The sequence below is a fragment of the Danio rerio genome, chromosome 23, assembly GCF_052040795.2.
Source record: "Danio rerio strain M-AB ecotype USA chromosome 23, GRCz13ab, whole genome shotgun sequence".
NCBI lineage: Eukaryota > Metazoa > Chordata > Actinopteri > Cypriniformes > Danionidae > Danio > Danio rerio.
The window spans coordinates 21676202-21691685 of NC_141043.1; the positions used below are offsets into that span (position 1 = coordinate 21676202).

The window sequence follows — 15484 nt, forward strand, 5'->3', positions numbered from 1 at the left end:
GGAAACAACTGTTTCCTGAGTTATTTGCCATTTTGTGTGTTAAATCTTTAATTTCTTTTGTATGTAAGCCGCCAGTTTTAAATCCTGATTGTATCAGTTTTTAACCAGTGTGATAAAACGGCTGAGAGAACACAACACAGCCTTGAGTATTAAACAGATAGTACTTTATGTGTGTGTGTGTCCGGTGTGTGTGTGTGTTTGTGTGTTCTATAGATTTGTGGATCTGTATTATGATGCCTAAGTAATCATTGGAGAAATGGTTTGCCACAAACACACACACATGGAAATTTTCCAAGTCTGTTTGTGTTTTTAACCAATCAGATTAAACACCTATATGTATGACAGTTTATGACATTATACAAAAGTATAATTGTTGTTTTGTGATTGTAAGCAGAGCAGTCTACGAACTCTACAAGAGCATTGAAGTTGGCTTCTGTTGATGAAATCTTCAGTAAACGTCTTTCTTTTTACTGAATCTCCGACTCCAGCTCTTCTTCATTTAACTGACTGGTCATTTTTGGGTTCAAACTGTTGGTCTCCCCTACAACGCACACCCTGATCTGTCGTGAAAGACATGAACAAAATAATTTTTACAGTTTTTCGGTAAACAAAAGTGTTCTTGGAGCTTTGTGTGATTACAGTTGTACCACTGAAGTCACATGGAATGTTGTTATTGGTTCCTTTTCTAGACTTTGAATGTCTCAGCACCCCTGCTGACTACGGAGGGTCAGAGATCTCTCAGACTTCATCTAAAATATCTTAATTTTTGTTCTGAAGATAAACAAAAATCTTGGAGGATTTTATTAATATCAAATGCTACTTAAAATGAGTCTTACATTTCACTGAAACACTAATTTAACAAGTGGAAATGCATTATATTTTATATTATTAAGCTGTCATGTGACAACCTAGAACATCAATTTAGCCAACGAGTTACAAAACTGTGCTTTCATGGTTACTTTATGATTCATAATTTGTCAAGCCTTGTGCGTCACGAGGCTATGCTCATTTAATGCTTTTAGTTTCACATTAGTTTTTCAAACAAAATTTTAATCTCAGAGCAACATACTTCATTAACTGAAACATTAAAATGATGATCAGACCTTGTCGATATGTACTGTCTGTCTGTCTGGAGCTCCTACTGGCCTCAGAGAGTCTAAAGTGTGTCTGCGCTCCTGATGACTGAAGAGAAAGAACAAGAAAAAAGTAAAAAGCTGAAATAAAAACGGCCACACTTTACAATAAGGTTAATGTATTTACTAACATCAACTAATTATGAACAATATTTATCCAGTATTTATTAACCATAGTTCAACATTTTACTAATGCATTATTAAAATCTAAATTCATGCTTGTTAACATTAGTTAATGCACTGTGAGTTAACATGAACAATGAACTTATTTTCAATAACTAATGTTAACTAACACAGAAATATTGTAATAAATGAATTGTTCATTGTGTGTTCATGTTAGTAAATGCATTAACACAACCTTATTGTTAAGTTTTACAATAAAAACATACTTACAACAGCAGCATACATCTTTGTTGATGTTAATAATATGCTGCTATGTCTAATAAGCTTAATTGTAAATGTAGATTTCCCAATTGAACAGATATTTAGGAGTTATTAATGTTATTAATATTTACAAACTGTTGTCATTCTAGAAAGAAAAATGCTCTATTCTGTATCATTATTCCAGTGTTTAGTCTCACATGATTCTTCAGATATCCTTCTATGGCTGCATTTACACTGCAGATCTTGATGGTCAATTCAGATTTTGTGACTGTATCCGATTTTTTTGCTGACCTGCTCACATCATCTTTTAAAAGTGACTCGTATCCGATTGTCTGCATTTACACTGCACACAGCAAAGGCGCAATGACCAGGTAAAAAGAGCAGGTGCTGACTAACAGCTGATAATTTAAGAGTGCTCTTTTCTCTATTCCTGTATGTAATCTGTTCGCAGCTTTTGTCAAGCTGTTTTACTATAGTTTACGACAGAAAGGTTCTCGTTTGTCCATCTTTTTTTTATATATAGGCTTTTTGAAACCTTTAGGCATCTTAATGTAATGTCCATATCATTTTAGTAATCCAAAACACTTTCATTATCTGCTACCATTAAAACAAGTCCTCCTGTTTTCCCATTAAGGAAAACGTAATATAAAACGTACAAATAGCGGAAAGATGTGTTTATGGAATTTTTGTATTTGATATCTTTAATTTCTACAATATTCTAGATTCCTATGTTTGTTTGTTTTTGGATACCCAATGTGGAAAACTTGATGTACCATTCATCTGTATGGGTTAGGTCTAGGGTTAGGGTTATTTCTGAAGCAGGACCATACCTCAAAGTACATGTCTCAAAGTTGACTCTGATGTTGTGCTCTTTTAACAGTTGAACTTGTTTTTAAATTTATTCACAGTTTGTTCTGCAAATGTGCCCATATGCACTTACATGGAAAACATGATGTAATGTAATGTAAATCCAGTATTTAAAATATTTAAAACACTATAGGGTTTTTGAACAATACAATAGTGAAATAATACAAATACTTGCTTATATATCACCCTATATTGTTTTATATTTATATTTTTTCCCTTTTTTTTACTGTAGTAACATAGTAAAAGCTAAAGTACACTATGTTAATTACTATTAGTTTGCGATAATTATTAATAATACTATATTATGTAGTAGAATTCATAATTCATTAACAGATTTGTAAATCATATATTTATAGTGTATGTATGTGTATATATATACACACACAGTTGAAGTCAGAATTATTAGCCCCCCTTTGAATTTTTTTTTTCTTTTTTGAATATTTTCTAAACGATGTTAAACAGAGCAAGGAAATCTTCACAGTATGTCTGATAATATTTTTTCTTCTGGAGAAAGCTTTATTTGTTTTGTTTCTGCTAGAATAAAAGCAGTTTTTAATTTTTTAAACACCATTTTAGAGACAAAATTATTAGCCAAATATTAAGCAATTTTTTTTTTTCGATTGTCTACAGAACAAACCATCGTAATACAATAACTTGCCTAATTACTCTAACCTACCTAGTTAACCTTTTTAACCTAGTTAAGCCTTTAAATGTCACTTTAAGCTGTATAGAAGTGTCTTGAAAAAGATCTAGTAAAATATTATTTACTGTCATCATGACAAAGATAAAATAAATCAGTTATGAGAAATGAGTTCTTAAAACTATTATGTTCAGACGTGTTGAAAAAAATCTTCTCTCCATTAAACAGGGTGGCAAATAATTCAGTGGGGCTAATAATTCTGACTTCAACTATGTATGTATATATATATATATATATATATATATATATATATATATATATATATATATATATATATATATATATATATATATATATATATATGTGTGTGTGACACACACACACACACACACATAAACACACTATAATATATTCCCTTTTAATAAACATTACTATAGTTTTTTCAATGTGCAATACAGGATTTCTTGAATTTTTTTGCTGTCAAGTAAAATTTTTATATTATTTGCAGTAAATAACTGAACTTAACAATTACCCTGCAGTTGCTTTATTGGCACTAGTTGGTTTTATTGATCACTAAGACAGAACTAACTTGGATTGAAGTTGCTTCTATTAAAAAATAGCTTAGATGTAGCTAAGCTACTTTTGCCATGTAGCTTATAGCATAGCTTGCTACATTTCTTAGGGGGTAGCTTTTAAGGTAGTTAAGCTACATTTTAAGTTGAGTAATTAATTGCTTTGCTCACTACATTTTACAAATAGTTTGTGCAACACTGTGTGCATATTTGAAAACAGCAATAATGACTGTTGTCATACCCTGAGAATTGGCGTGCGACTGCAGTGGTCTGAGGAGGAAGCATGAGCCGTCCCTCAGGCACCTGCAGGGTGAGCTTTCGTACAGGGCTCATATTCCCACTGTTTCCTCCACCAATGCTGCCGCTGCTTCCACTGCCGGTCCTCTGCCGGCCGGGCAAAGATGCGCTGTCGCTGTTCACTCGCATACTGGGGGAACCACAGCAAAACATGTGAGATCTCATAAAGCCTGCATTGGACATTCATGATGCAATATAACCTGCGGTACCGAGTGCTGTGTTCAGACTGTTGCTGCTGCTCCTCTGCTAGGTTTCCTGTGCTTCCCCCTCTACTGTCCTCCTTCTTTCCCCGGTCCTTACGCTCCATCCTGTGGATGACCAGACATTGACATGAGGCTACAAGTAAGATTATTGATACTAAGATAATATTTACGAAATTAAGCAATGTTTCTGGAATGAAAGCAAACATTGGCACAAGCAACAAATAACTTCTACTCTACTGATTGATTGATTGATTGATTGATTGATTGTTAATAATTTTATTTATCTTTCACAATGAAGAAGGAAAAAAACTAAGCAAAATATTTAATGCAACAAGTAATGAGCCAATAAATGCTTTATAATATTTGCTGTTATATTTTTCTTCTGGAGAAAGTCTTATTTCTTTTAGTTTGACTGCAATAAAAATATATACATTATTTAAAAAAAAACTGCTAATGTCAATATTAATAGCACACTTAGATTTTTTTTTTCAATGGTCTACAGAACAAATCATCGTTGTCCAATGACTTGCCGGATTAATTTGAACTTAAGCCAAGTTAACTTTAGCCAAGTTAAACTAATGAAAATAAATGTAAGTAATTATTAATAAAGTTAAAAGTTCATCCTCAACACTGTACTTTGAGCTAATAATTCTTAATAATAATAATAATTCACAGACATGATTTTTTTTATTTATATAAAAACATTTTTTTATTAAACTATGTTTTAAATGGGCTGAAATATCTTTTCTCTGTTAAACAGCACATAAGACATTTTTGAAAAACAATTAATCTCATAGGAGTACTAATAATTAACAATGAATTTCATTGGAGGGCTACTAATTTGTACGAAATAATTTGTAATAAAATTGTACTTCAAGCGATAACATCATTTTGAAGAAAATTAGGCAGTTAACAAAGGTTGTTTGGAGTTCATTTTAAACAGTTGGCCATTAATTTCCAGACACTTGAACTGTGGCAATTATGCAATAGATGGGTGAGGCTCTGAAGCTCCACCTTCTTCAAATGAAAAATGCTCTCAAGGCAAATTTCTTGTTCAATTCATTGAATTCCAACATCCAGGAATTATATAAATGTTATTAATTACAGTAAAATCAAAGTGCAATTACAACTGGAAGCACTGTCAATTACACTGTTCGTGTTTAAAAATGTAAATCTGTTTGCTTAAAGTGCTATTTAAATAAACGTGGTGAAACTACAAAGATTGCGCAAATGCTGTCATCAGATGCTTTCCTAGGTGCTGTTTTTTTTTACCTCTGTCATTTTAGCTGTTAATTTACTTTTTATTGACCAGAAAAAAAGTACAACAGTAAACAATTTTTCATCTAAATGACAAGAATGCTGGTGTTTTTTTGTTTTTTTTTACTGCTTATTTAAGAACAGCTTACATGCTTGTGTAAACCGGCTTTAATCATTTGTCTACGGCATACAATGGCTTCCATAGAGTTTAGTCAGCTTAGACTCTGTATTTGTTTAGATGCATATAAAAACTGGGCTGTGAGAGATGTGTACAGTGCTCTCAATGAGTCTCATTCATAAATCTCAAGCAGAACAAATTTCGTTAATCTGTTTTTATATAAATGCTGCAGTGAAGAGAATGTGACGATTTAAGCAAGGAGATTTAAAAAATGTGTGATTCTTCCATTTCATGAATGAAGCCCATTATGTTTGCATACCTGGTGGCTAATTGTTCTCCTAACAGAGAAACATTAGATATGAACTTGGACTGTATTTTCAGCGTGGCAATGGAATGTACTTCTGTCCATCAAAACCTTGTTTCTGTTTAGTCAATTAAATAAAGCACCTACTCTAAGTCTATTAGTGACACAACTTTTTTTTTTTTTTTAATGATTCCGTTATTTTTGCAACATGGTGATATAAAAGTAAAGCAATTAGTGTTAAAATAATTAACAACAACTGTTCTGATTAGGAAATTATGCTCAACAGCTATGGTAATTCAATGCTGACAACACTGAAAACACAAAGATTTCACAATAACAGCTTATTTTATACAATGTTTGTGTATGTTTATGTATTTTAGCTTCATTAGAGACCGCAAAGTTATTCAAAACTATGAGTAATAAGCTAAAATCTAAAGCTATTGAAAACAATTAGGAGTAGACTACAGAGTAGAAGTGTGCGATAACCGACACTGAGCATTTTTCTGAGCACATATCACTCACAAAGCGCAAGTGTAGCCCAGCAGAATGCTGAAGACAGGATCAAAAATGGCCCTGTAAAATATATATACATATTAGGGGTGCCTAAATTAATTGTTTTTTCGATACACCGTGAGGCAGAGGCAGACGCGAACAATTCAGTATTAGTTTAGTAAAAATTACAACCAATTATTTTGTACTGACGTCATTTATCACATATGCGTTATATGGCGGTAGCTTATGGTGAGTGAGAAGACAGAGAGTAATTAAAACGCTCCAACTACTTTAAAAGCAGATAACTGTGTGCACAATTCACTACTTGTGAGATGTTGGACAGTTTTTCACTTACAGGGAAGTACATCAGAACCCAGCTAGAAAAAAATGACAGCTGTAAACTCCCTCCCTCCCTCCCTCTCTCCCTCCCTCCCTCTCTCCCTCCCTCCCTCCCTCCCTCTCTCCCTCCCTCCCTCCCTCTCTCCCTCCCTCCCTCCCTCCCTCTCTCCCTCCCTCCCTCCCTCCCTCCCTCTCTCCCTCCCTCCCTCCCTCTCTCCCTCCCTCCCTCCCTCCCTCTCTCCCTCCCTCCCTCCCTCCCTCCCTCCCTCTCTCCCTCCCTCCCTCCCTCCCTCCCTCTCTCCCTCCCTCCCTCCCTCCCTCCCTCCCTCCCTCCCTCCCTCCCTCCCTCTCTCCCTCCCTCCCTCCCTCCCTCTCTCCCTCTCTCCCTCCCTCCCTCCCTCTCTCCCTCCCTCCCTCCCTCTCTCTCTCTCTCTCTCTCTCATTCTTTCATTCTCATGTGTCTGCAGAGCAAGTTTTCTCCACCGCATCGCCGTCTATAATGGATCATCTGATCGCTGTGGCCGCTTAACATCAGTGTCCATGTCAGTGTTTGCTGAACAGCGCCAGAGCCGCGCTGACTTGCAGCCTTTCTGTTGAATGTGTGATCAATCATAGGCATTTAAGACTTAGCTCAACAAAGCTCAAAAAGCAAGTGGGATAATATTAACATTTGTTTATTTGCTATAAATGCTTATGTTGTTCTATACATGTACTTGAGTTTTTTATTATACATTCAAAAGAGTGTTTTCTTTAGAGGATAAAATTAAAGGTACAGTACATATATCTGACTGCTTGTATTAAAGGACAAATTTGTATTACACATAAAAATCTAATCCTAAATTATATATTTTAATACAAGAATTATTGTGTTGCTAAGTGAAATTTCAAATAGGAAATTAAAGAATCGAAAATGCACCGTGATGAACCTAGATATCGAATTGAACTGAATCGATGGCATGATAATCATAACCAACCTAAACCGTGAGACCACTGTATATATGTATATATACAGTTAAAGTCAGAATTATTATACACCCTGAATTATTAGCCAATAATCTGTTTAGCCAATTTATGTTTAACGGAGAGAAGCTTTTTTTTTTAACACATTTATGAACTTAATACTTTTAATAACTCATCTCTAATAACATCTCTAAGATTATTTTATCGCTGTCATGATGACAAAAAATAATAATTTAATAGATATTTTTTTCCAGACACTTAACACTTAACTAGGTTAATTAGGCTAACTAGGCCGGTTAAGGTAATTAGACAAGTTATTGTATAGCAATGGTTTGTTCTATAGACTATCAAAAAATATAGCTTAAAGGGGTGAATATTTTTGTCCTTAAAATGGGTTTTAAAATATTAAAAACTGCTTTTATTCTAGCTGAAATGAAACAAATAAGACTGTCTCCAGAAGAAAAAAATATTATCAAACATACTGTGAATTTTTTTTTTTGCTCTCTTAAACATCATTTGGGAAATATAAAAAAAAGAGAGAGAGAGAAAAATCAAATGGGGGCAAATAGTTCTGACTATATATATATAAATACAATCAAAAAATGGCATTTGCTGTTTGCCAACTATTTATATATATATATGTGTGTGTGTGTGTGTCATATGGTTAAGCAGTTAAGCAATACCACATGAGCAAGAGTGCATACAGCCATTCAATAAACAAAATATATATTCTGTTTGCTATATTTTGCCTGTGAGTCTGTGATTTAATGAAAACTGCTGAATTTAGAACTACTCTTACTAATTTTACTATATTTTTCTATTGCAGAAAGAACAAGAGAAGTAGGTTTCCTGAATGTGTAAAAGCCAAATAAATAAAGACCATGGGGTTTAAACAATGCTGCACAAAATGACATTTTTCATCTTTTTTTTTTTTTACATTTTCATACTAATTTAACAAAGAAAATTAGTAGCTAAAACAAATAACCAGAACAAAAAAAAATTATAAATCAATGTAAAAAATTCGTTTTACTCCATAGTGATCTGGGGTCTGTTCTTCGTACCACCTTTAAATGATCTAAGATGATTTGGCAGATCCTGAGTCTTTTAATCTTGATAACAGATTTCTGGTTAATTTGGTTCTTCAAATAACTTCACGAATCAGATTAAAATGTTTGGACGAACTGATCTGAGATCGCTGCATGTGCAGTGCAAGACAGATCTATCAATCCTCAAAATCATGATCAGCAATGCAACGATTGGCTGACGGCACAGCAGCGTAATGACATCATCTGATTAATATTCAATTATCCATGAATTACATAAAGTTATTAGGAAACAGTTTGTTAAATATGAAATGCAAAAACTTTTCAGCTTTGTTGTGAGCTGCAGGCTTTACACTTTTATCTGTCAATAGTATTTCGCAATTTATTTAGTTTTACAGTTAGAGCGGATTTTCTTTATTATTGTAGTCATAGTAGTATTCATAGCCAGTTTCCTTATCAGTGTAAAAAATAACTGGATGTTTAAATAAATTTTGCATCACAAAAAGCATTTTGATATTTGTAAAGGCGTCTGCAACTTTTGTGAAGCATCAAATCACCGTCATATTAACTGTCAAAACATGTTCATGGCAGCATAAATGTGTTATTCCTTAAAAAAAAAGTAGAATATCGTGCATGTCTATTATCAAACACAAATTGTACCAAAGCAATTGTACGTGTTTGTATCTAAAAATCCCATATCAATAAATTTACTCTTAAATTTTCTATAATTTCGGAGTGCAGATTGCATAAGTTTTGTTAATATATATTTTTAAACTTACATACTTTCAGTATTTGGTTTAAGCTACCAGAATTGTTGCTATGACAACAACTCTCTCATGAGTTTTGAAGAACGAAATGATCCTTGATCGTGTCAAACCGTCAATAACCAAATCCAGCAAATTGAGTAACCCATGTACGAAGAAGGACCCCAGAATACATTCTGTGCTTCAGTAAGCAATGAGGCAGTTCACTAGGTTTAAAACAGAGCTAGCATAACATCATGTAATTTATGCAAATAAGGTCTCACCCTTCTACCACACTGATGTACTTATGGGGGATCAAGCCTTTCATTCCTCCCACTTCCCCTCTCCACCAATCAGCTGAGGCCTTGCTGTGCAGTAGGAGGTGCTCACCCTGCTTGAATGACAGCTCGGCTGCAGAGCGTGCAACATAATCAAACATGGCCACAGCCTCCCACTCTACACACACACAAACCCACAGCACAAAATGCAAACACACAACACAAAGCATGGCAACACAAATGCCACATTGGCCAAAATCCAACATGAAAGATTGGAAAAGCACACAAAAACCCAACACAGAAGATAACATGAAAGGTTAGCAATACTCCAAACGTCTAAGGAATAAATGAAATTTGCATGATGTGATTTGGGTCTTTTCTTACCATCTTCACTGGGAAGATGTTCAGGGTCTCCTTCGCCCTCCTCTGTGATGGGTTCACTGAAAAAGAAAAAAAAAACAGATTTTGAAATTATTTATAAGACATTGCATTACAATCAATCTAGAAATCTCTAAAGGTTTTTTAAATGTGTTTTTACTCCCAAGCAATTTTTTTAATAGTATATCAAAGCTTTAAGACTCACCAGTACTCCTGCTCCAAAGTCATGCACTTCTCATAAACGGGGCCTGGAAGTTCAGAAGGTCCTGGGAAGATGTTCTCATGATGAAGGATCATGGTTTTGACCAGCTCATTGATCTGAGGAGCCAGGGTCACCTCGTCACCACCCATCTCTACGCCTCGGAGCAGACTGGGCCCGAAGCAGACAGCCAGATTATACGGCTGCATCATGTTCTCATCACTGTACTGAGAGACGCTGAACACACAAGCATACAAACAAAACAGGTCACACACTGGATCAATGTGGTTTGGAACGGTCTTTGAGAAAAGGAGAGCAGGACTCACTGATGAAGGAAGGCGAAGAGATACCGCATCACTATGATGACAGGTCTGGGATAGGACGACACTACTGACTTTATCTGCGCTACTTTTTCGGTCATGTTTTCCATTTCTGAGAGAAAGTACATAAGAAATTAGTCAGCACATTGTATTTAAAACTATTTTCATATAAGCAACTTATTAAATTTGCCATAAAAATTACATATATGGTAATTCTTAAAGGGAGAAATATCCTCATCATTTACTCACACTCGTGTGGTTATAAACTATAAATTACCCTCAAGGTGTTATAACACAGGGCTGTTCAAACTTATTCCTGAAGAATCGGTGTCCTGCAGACTTTAGTTCAAACTTGCTTCAACACACCTGCAAAGATGTTTAGCAAGCCTAGTAAGAGCTTGATTAGCTAGCCCAGGTGTGTCTAATTAGGGTTGGAACTAAATTTTGCAGGACACCAGCCCTCCAGGATCGCATTTGGGCACTCCTGGTATAACACAAATGAAGATATTCTTAAGAATTTCAGCCATTGACATCCACAATAGGAAAAACAAATACTTTGGGAGTCTGCATTCCAACATTCTTCAAAATATCTTCTTTTTCAGTCAACAGATAAAAGAAACTCTTTACGTTTTGAAAAAAGTGGAGGATAAGCAAATGATAATAATTTTCATTTTTGGGTGAACCATCCATTTACAGCAGGGTTCTGGAGGGCCAGTGTCCTGCAGATTTTAGCTTCAACTTGCCTCAACACCTGCAAGGATGTTTCTAGAAAGCCTAATAAGAGCATGATTAGCTAGCCCAGGTGTGTCTAATTGGGGTTGGAACTAAACTTTGCAGGACACCGGCCCTCCAGGACCGAGTTTGGACATGCCTGATTTAAAGGTATGGGGTCTGTACTATTTTGTCTGTTATGTTGCGTTAATATTTACAAATATAAAAATCAATATTAATAATCATTCATCAGTCATCATCGATACTCCAGTGACACGAGATGCTTTTCAAAACCTTCTAATATGCAAATTTGGTGCTCAAAAGGTATAAATTACTATCAATGTTGACTTAATTAATAAAGGAGTTGCTTCATTTGTTTGTGGAAACTGCATTTTTGCAGGATTCTTTCAAACTTTTCCTCATGGACATAATTGTTTCTTTTAAAATATTAATTAATTATTTTTATAATATTTATAATGATTACTGTACTGTAGAATAGTAAACACATTTGGAATAAGCGGAAGTGCACAGATCTTATGGACATTTTTGTCTTTTTAACTGTATTTTTTGAGATCTTTTTTAAATATTGGCAAAAAGATTCATTTTTATATAACTTCTAATATTTAATCCTCATTTCCTTTAATAAATCTATTATACCAGTGGTGTCAAACTCAGTTTCGGGACGGGGCAGTTTAGGTTCAACCCTGCTCCAACACACTTACTTACAACCAGTAAGTTTCAAACAAGCCTGAAGGAATCAATTAGTTTAATCAGGTGTGGTTAATTAGGGTTGGACACGGTGCAGATCTACGGCCTTCTAGAAGTTTGACACATGTGTATTATACACTCTGTACAAAAATAGTAAGCCTCAAGAGTTTCAGAAGAAAAACTGACTTGTTAAAAATGTTAACAAGTATAACCTTCAAGTATAAGATTAAAAATATTTAATCTCTTCAATTTTAATTTGTAAGCAATTAAAATTCCAAATTTTTCCTAAATATATGCAGTTGAAGTAAGTTATTAGCCCCTTTTCCCCCTTTTTTTTGAATTTCCCAAATTATGTTTAACAGAGCAAGGAAATTTTCACAGTATGTCTAATGATATTTTTTCTTCCGGAAAAAGTCTTATTTGTTTTATTTTGGCTAGAATAAAAACAGTTAAATTTTTTTAAATTCGAAATTATTAGCCTCTTAAAGCTATATATTTTTCGATAATCTACAGAACAAACCATCATTATACAATAACTTGCCTAATCACCCTAACCTGCCAAGTTAACTTAATTAACCTAGTTAAGCCTTTAAATGTCACTTTAAGTGTCTTGAAAAAATATTTAGTAAAATATTATTTACTGTCATCATGGCAAAGATAAAAAAGTCAGCGATTAGAAATGAGTTATTAAAACTATTATGTTTAGAAATTTGTTGAAAAAATCTTCTCTGTTACACAGAAATTGGGGAAAAAATAAACAGGGGGCTAATAATTCTGACTTCAACTGTATTTTTATATTTTTTTAAGGTTTGATAATAATCACTTTTTTTCCAGTTTTTGTTTTGAGGACTGCAGGCTAAATAAATGACAAATATATCATTATAATTATGTGGGTGTGCTGTTATGAATATTAGAGCCTGTTTTGTATGTATTTACAAAGAAATGTGTATGTGTAGTATGATCATAGTATGATTTTTGACAATAAACATAACATAATCCATTATCCAAAAAAAAATTCTGCTTCTAACTTATCCAAAGCATTATTAATGTTGGCAAAAAAATCTAAAATCTGTCATTGAAAGTGATTTTTTTTTTTTGTGAAAGTTTATTTGACTAATATTTAGTTAGCTAGAACAGCATTTATTTAAAAGTTATTTATTTACAGTATACATATCTTTATGGTTAATTATGATCAATTTAATGCACTCTTGCTGAATAAAAGATGCCAAATTTTTAAACAGTTTTACTTTGTGATCAGTTGATTAAAATGAATTGTAAAATGTAAAGTTCTAAGAAATGCATTAGCATCATTATTTATGTTGTTTTCTAATGCAGATGAAATGCTTTTCTTGGAGTCTGAATATGCACACAGTCACGTGGAAGCAGATGAAAGGCCTCTTACGGACACACTCCATGAGCTGGCTAAAGCTCTCCTCAGGGAACAGAGGTTTCTCCAGTCCTCTGAAATAGAGCTTCAGGACCCCCGCCACTGAATCAATGTCACTCTCGCTGTCAGTGAGTGGGTCTTCGCCTGCAAACCCAAAACACACAAACAAGAGCAGTTGGCGGGAGACTGTAAGAAAAGGCATATCTGAATATAAAATATACAATTGTATACACACTGCCATTTTACAACGGTATGGTACATTCTTATTCTTAATTCACCCGGGGTCTGTGGCATGAGCATGGCTAAAGAAATTAAAGTTAAAGGATTCGTTTTGAGCCGACAAAATCAATGCAATCATTCTTTACTTTACTATGGGATTCTTCAGCAAATCTCTCTGTTGACTTTGATCTTGAATTTATTTAAGTGTGAAAGCAAGATATCGGTAGCGGGCAGCCAATCATGTGACTTTCAACACCGAGTGACTGATTCATTTTTCAAGATTTACTACTTTATTGATCATAAGGAGATAAAAAAAATATGAAGAATATTCATTTACATGAATGAAATTCATTTACATGGCAAATTCAAACATGTTGCCATGTAAGCAGTGAATATTTGTACAGTGATATTTTTAGATAGCTTTATCCATTTTAAAGCTTTACCTGTTGAATCAGAAGTTTATTTGTATTACTCTTATCTATATAGTTTTCATAATTAATCATTTTAACCAAATGCTTAATTATGAAACTAAACTTACTCACAATTCATGTTTGTCCCCTTTAAATAGCTGAAAATAACTGAAAATAGTTTGACACTAATCATAAAAATGTAAAATAATAATAAAAAAATAAGTTAATATGAATTTGACTAACCCTATTATGGTTCATTACATTGCAGATGGATAATCACACCCTGCAGAGATCCAGGAAAATATTCGGCCTGAAACTGGCAGATCTAGTCTTCTACCAACTGAAGCCATAAGTGTTCAAAAGACACTTTAAGGCTATATGTAAATAAAACACTTATTTCATAAGAAAATGTAAGTCAATATTAGACTAAGATGGTTCTATTCTAACTAGGATTACAACTTTTGATACAAAAAAATAAGGGAGGCATACTGCAGCGGGGGCCATAACCCTTGGCGGCCTAGACCACAGTGATCACAGGCCCAATAGCATGCCAGTGGTGAATTTGATTCAGCTTAAACAAGTAAGGCAACCAGAATTTTTTTTCAGTGTCAGCCAAATCTAATTCTGAGATAAAGTTTTATTGTAGCCATTAATTTCCCTTTGATTTGAGTTGTTGACATTGTTTTACTCAGTTAATATTAAATACATATATTATTCATGTAGAAAACAGTAAATTACAAAATGACTCCAGCTATATTTTCACAAACTTAGTCACATTTTTAGCATTATTAAGCAATTACCCTAAATATTGTTGATAATGATTACACTGTCATTACCATTTCTGCTTCGGGAGAGACTTGGAGTACGAAGAACTGTCTGACTGCTTTGATTTTTGCAAGCTCTTTCATTGTGGGAATGCTGCTCTCAAGAGGCATGTTGTCCAACAGACCACCATGAACCACAGAGAACGCTCTCCGACAAATCGTGCAGTTGGCTTAATAAAAATGTCTAACACTCTGCAGCAAGGTATTTGTTTCCTCCCACTCTCTGCAGTATTTTTCAGTCGCTTGCTTTTAAGCTCTGAAAGATGCGGAGGGTTACCTGGGGAAGCATCTGCAATTACTCTCTGTCAAGACTTGACCGACTCTGCTTAGAAGACCTACCCTCAACAGTTAAAAAGTCCAATCAAACTAACGATGACATCAATTGACTAACGATTGCATGAAAAGCTACCTTAAAAATTTTTTAAAAATACGGGACAAAACCCATCCCGTAATGATTCAAAATGGGACAATTCAATATTTTAAAAGACAGATGTCAACCCTTATTTTAGAGTTATAGGTCCTGGCACATGGTCTAACAGGGCTGTGCTTATTCTCTTAACAAGTTATGGGTGTGTTTTGAACCAATTAGAGTCTCATCTCCCACTGCCTTTAAGAGTCAGTTGTGTCGCGCCATGGATATGTTATGCATTTACATGGTGGACTTTGTAAAAACTTAATATATCACTATTGAGAAATCA

General features: G+C 34.1%; 1 protein-coding gene across 8 annotated transcripts in view; it reads right to left on the reverse strand.

The window, feature by feature from the left end:
- The window catches only part of arhgap4b (Rho GTPase activating protein 4b), a 73228-nt gene that overhangs the window by 3349 nt on the left and 54395 nt on the right, over nt 1-15484 (reverse strand). For 4 of the 8 annotated variants that reach the window (XR_015523429.1, XM_087306939.1, XM_087306937.1 and 1 more), the window contains 8 exons: nt 13349-13477; nt 10534-10639; nt 10214-10444; nt 10015-10070; nt 9637-9763; nt 4103-4201; nt 3838-4023; nt 1104-1182 (listed from right to left, as the gene is read on the reverse strand). Coding sequence is in view for 6 of the 8 variants with exons in the window: in XM_087306939.1 (XP_087163065.1) it covers nt 1104-1182; nt 3838-4023; nt 4103-4201; nt 9637-9763; nt 10015-10070; nt 10214-10444; nt 10534-10639; nt 13349-13477 (1013 nt within the window). In the remaining 2 variants the exon portion in view is untranslated. Of the gene's footprint in view, nt 1-1103; nt 1183-3837; nt 4024-4102; nt 4202-9636; nt 9809-10014; nt 10071-10213; nt 10445-10533; nt 10640-13348; nt 13478-15484 lie in introns of all 8 variants that reach the window. The other 4 variants (XR_015523428.1, XM_087306938.1, XM_087306936.1 and 1 more) reach the window with 1 other exon arrangement.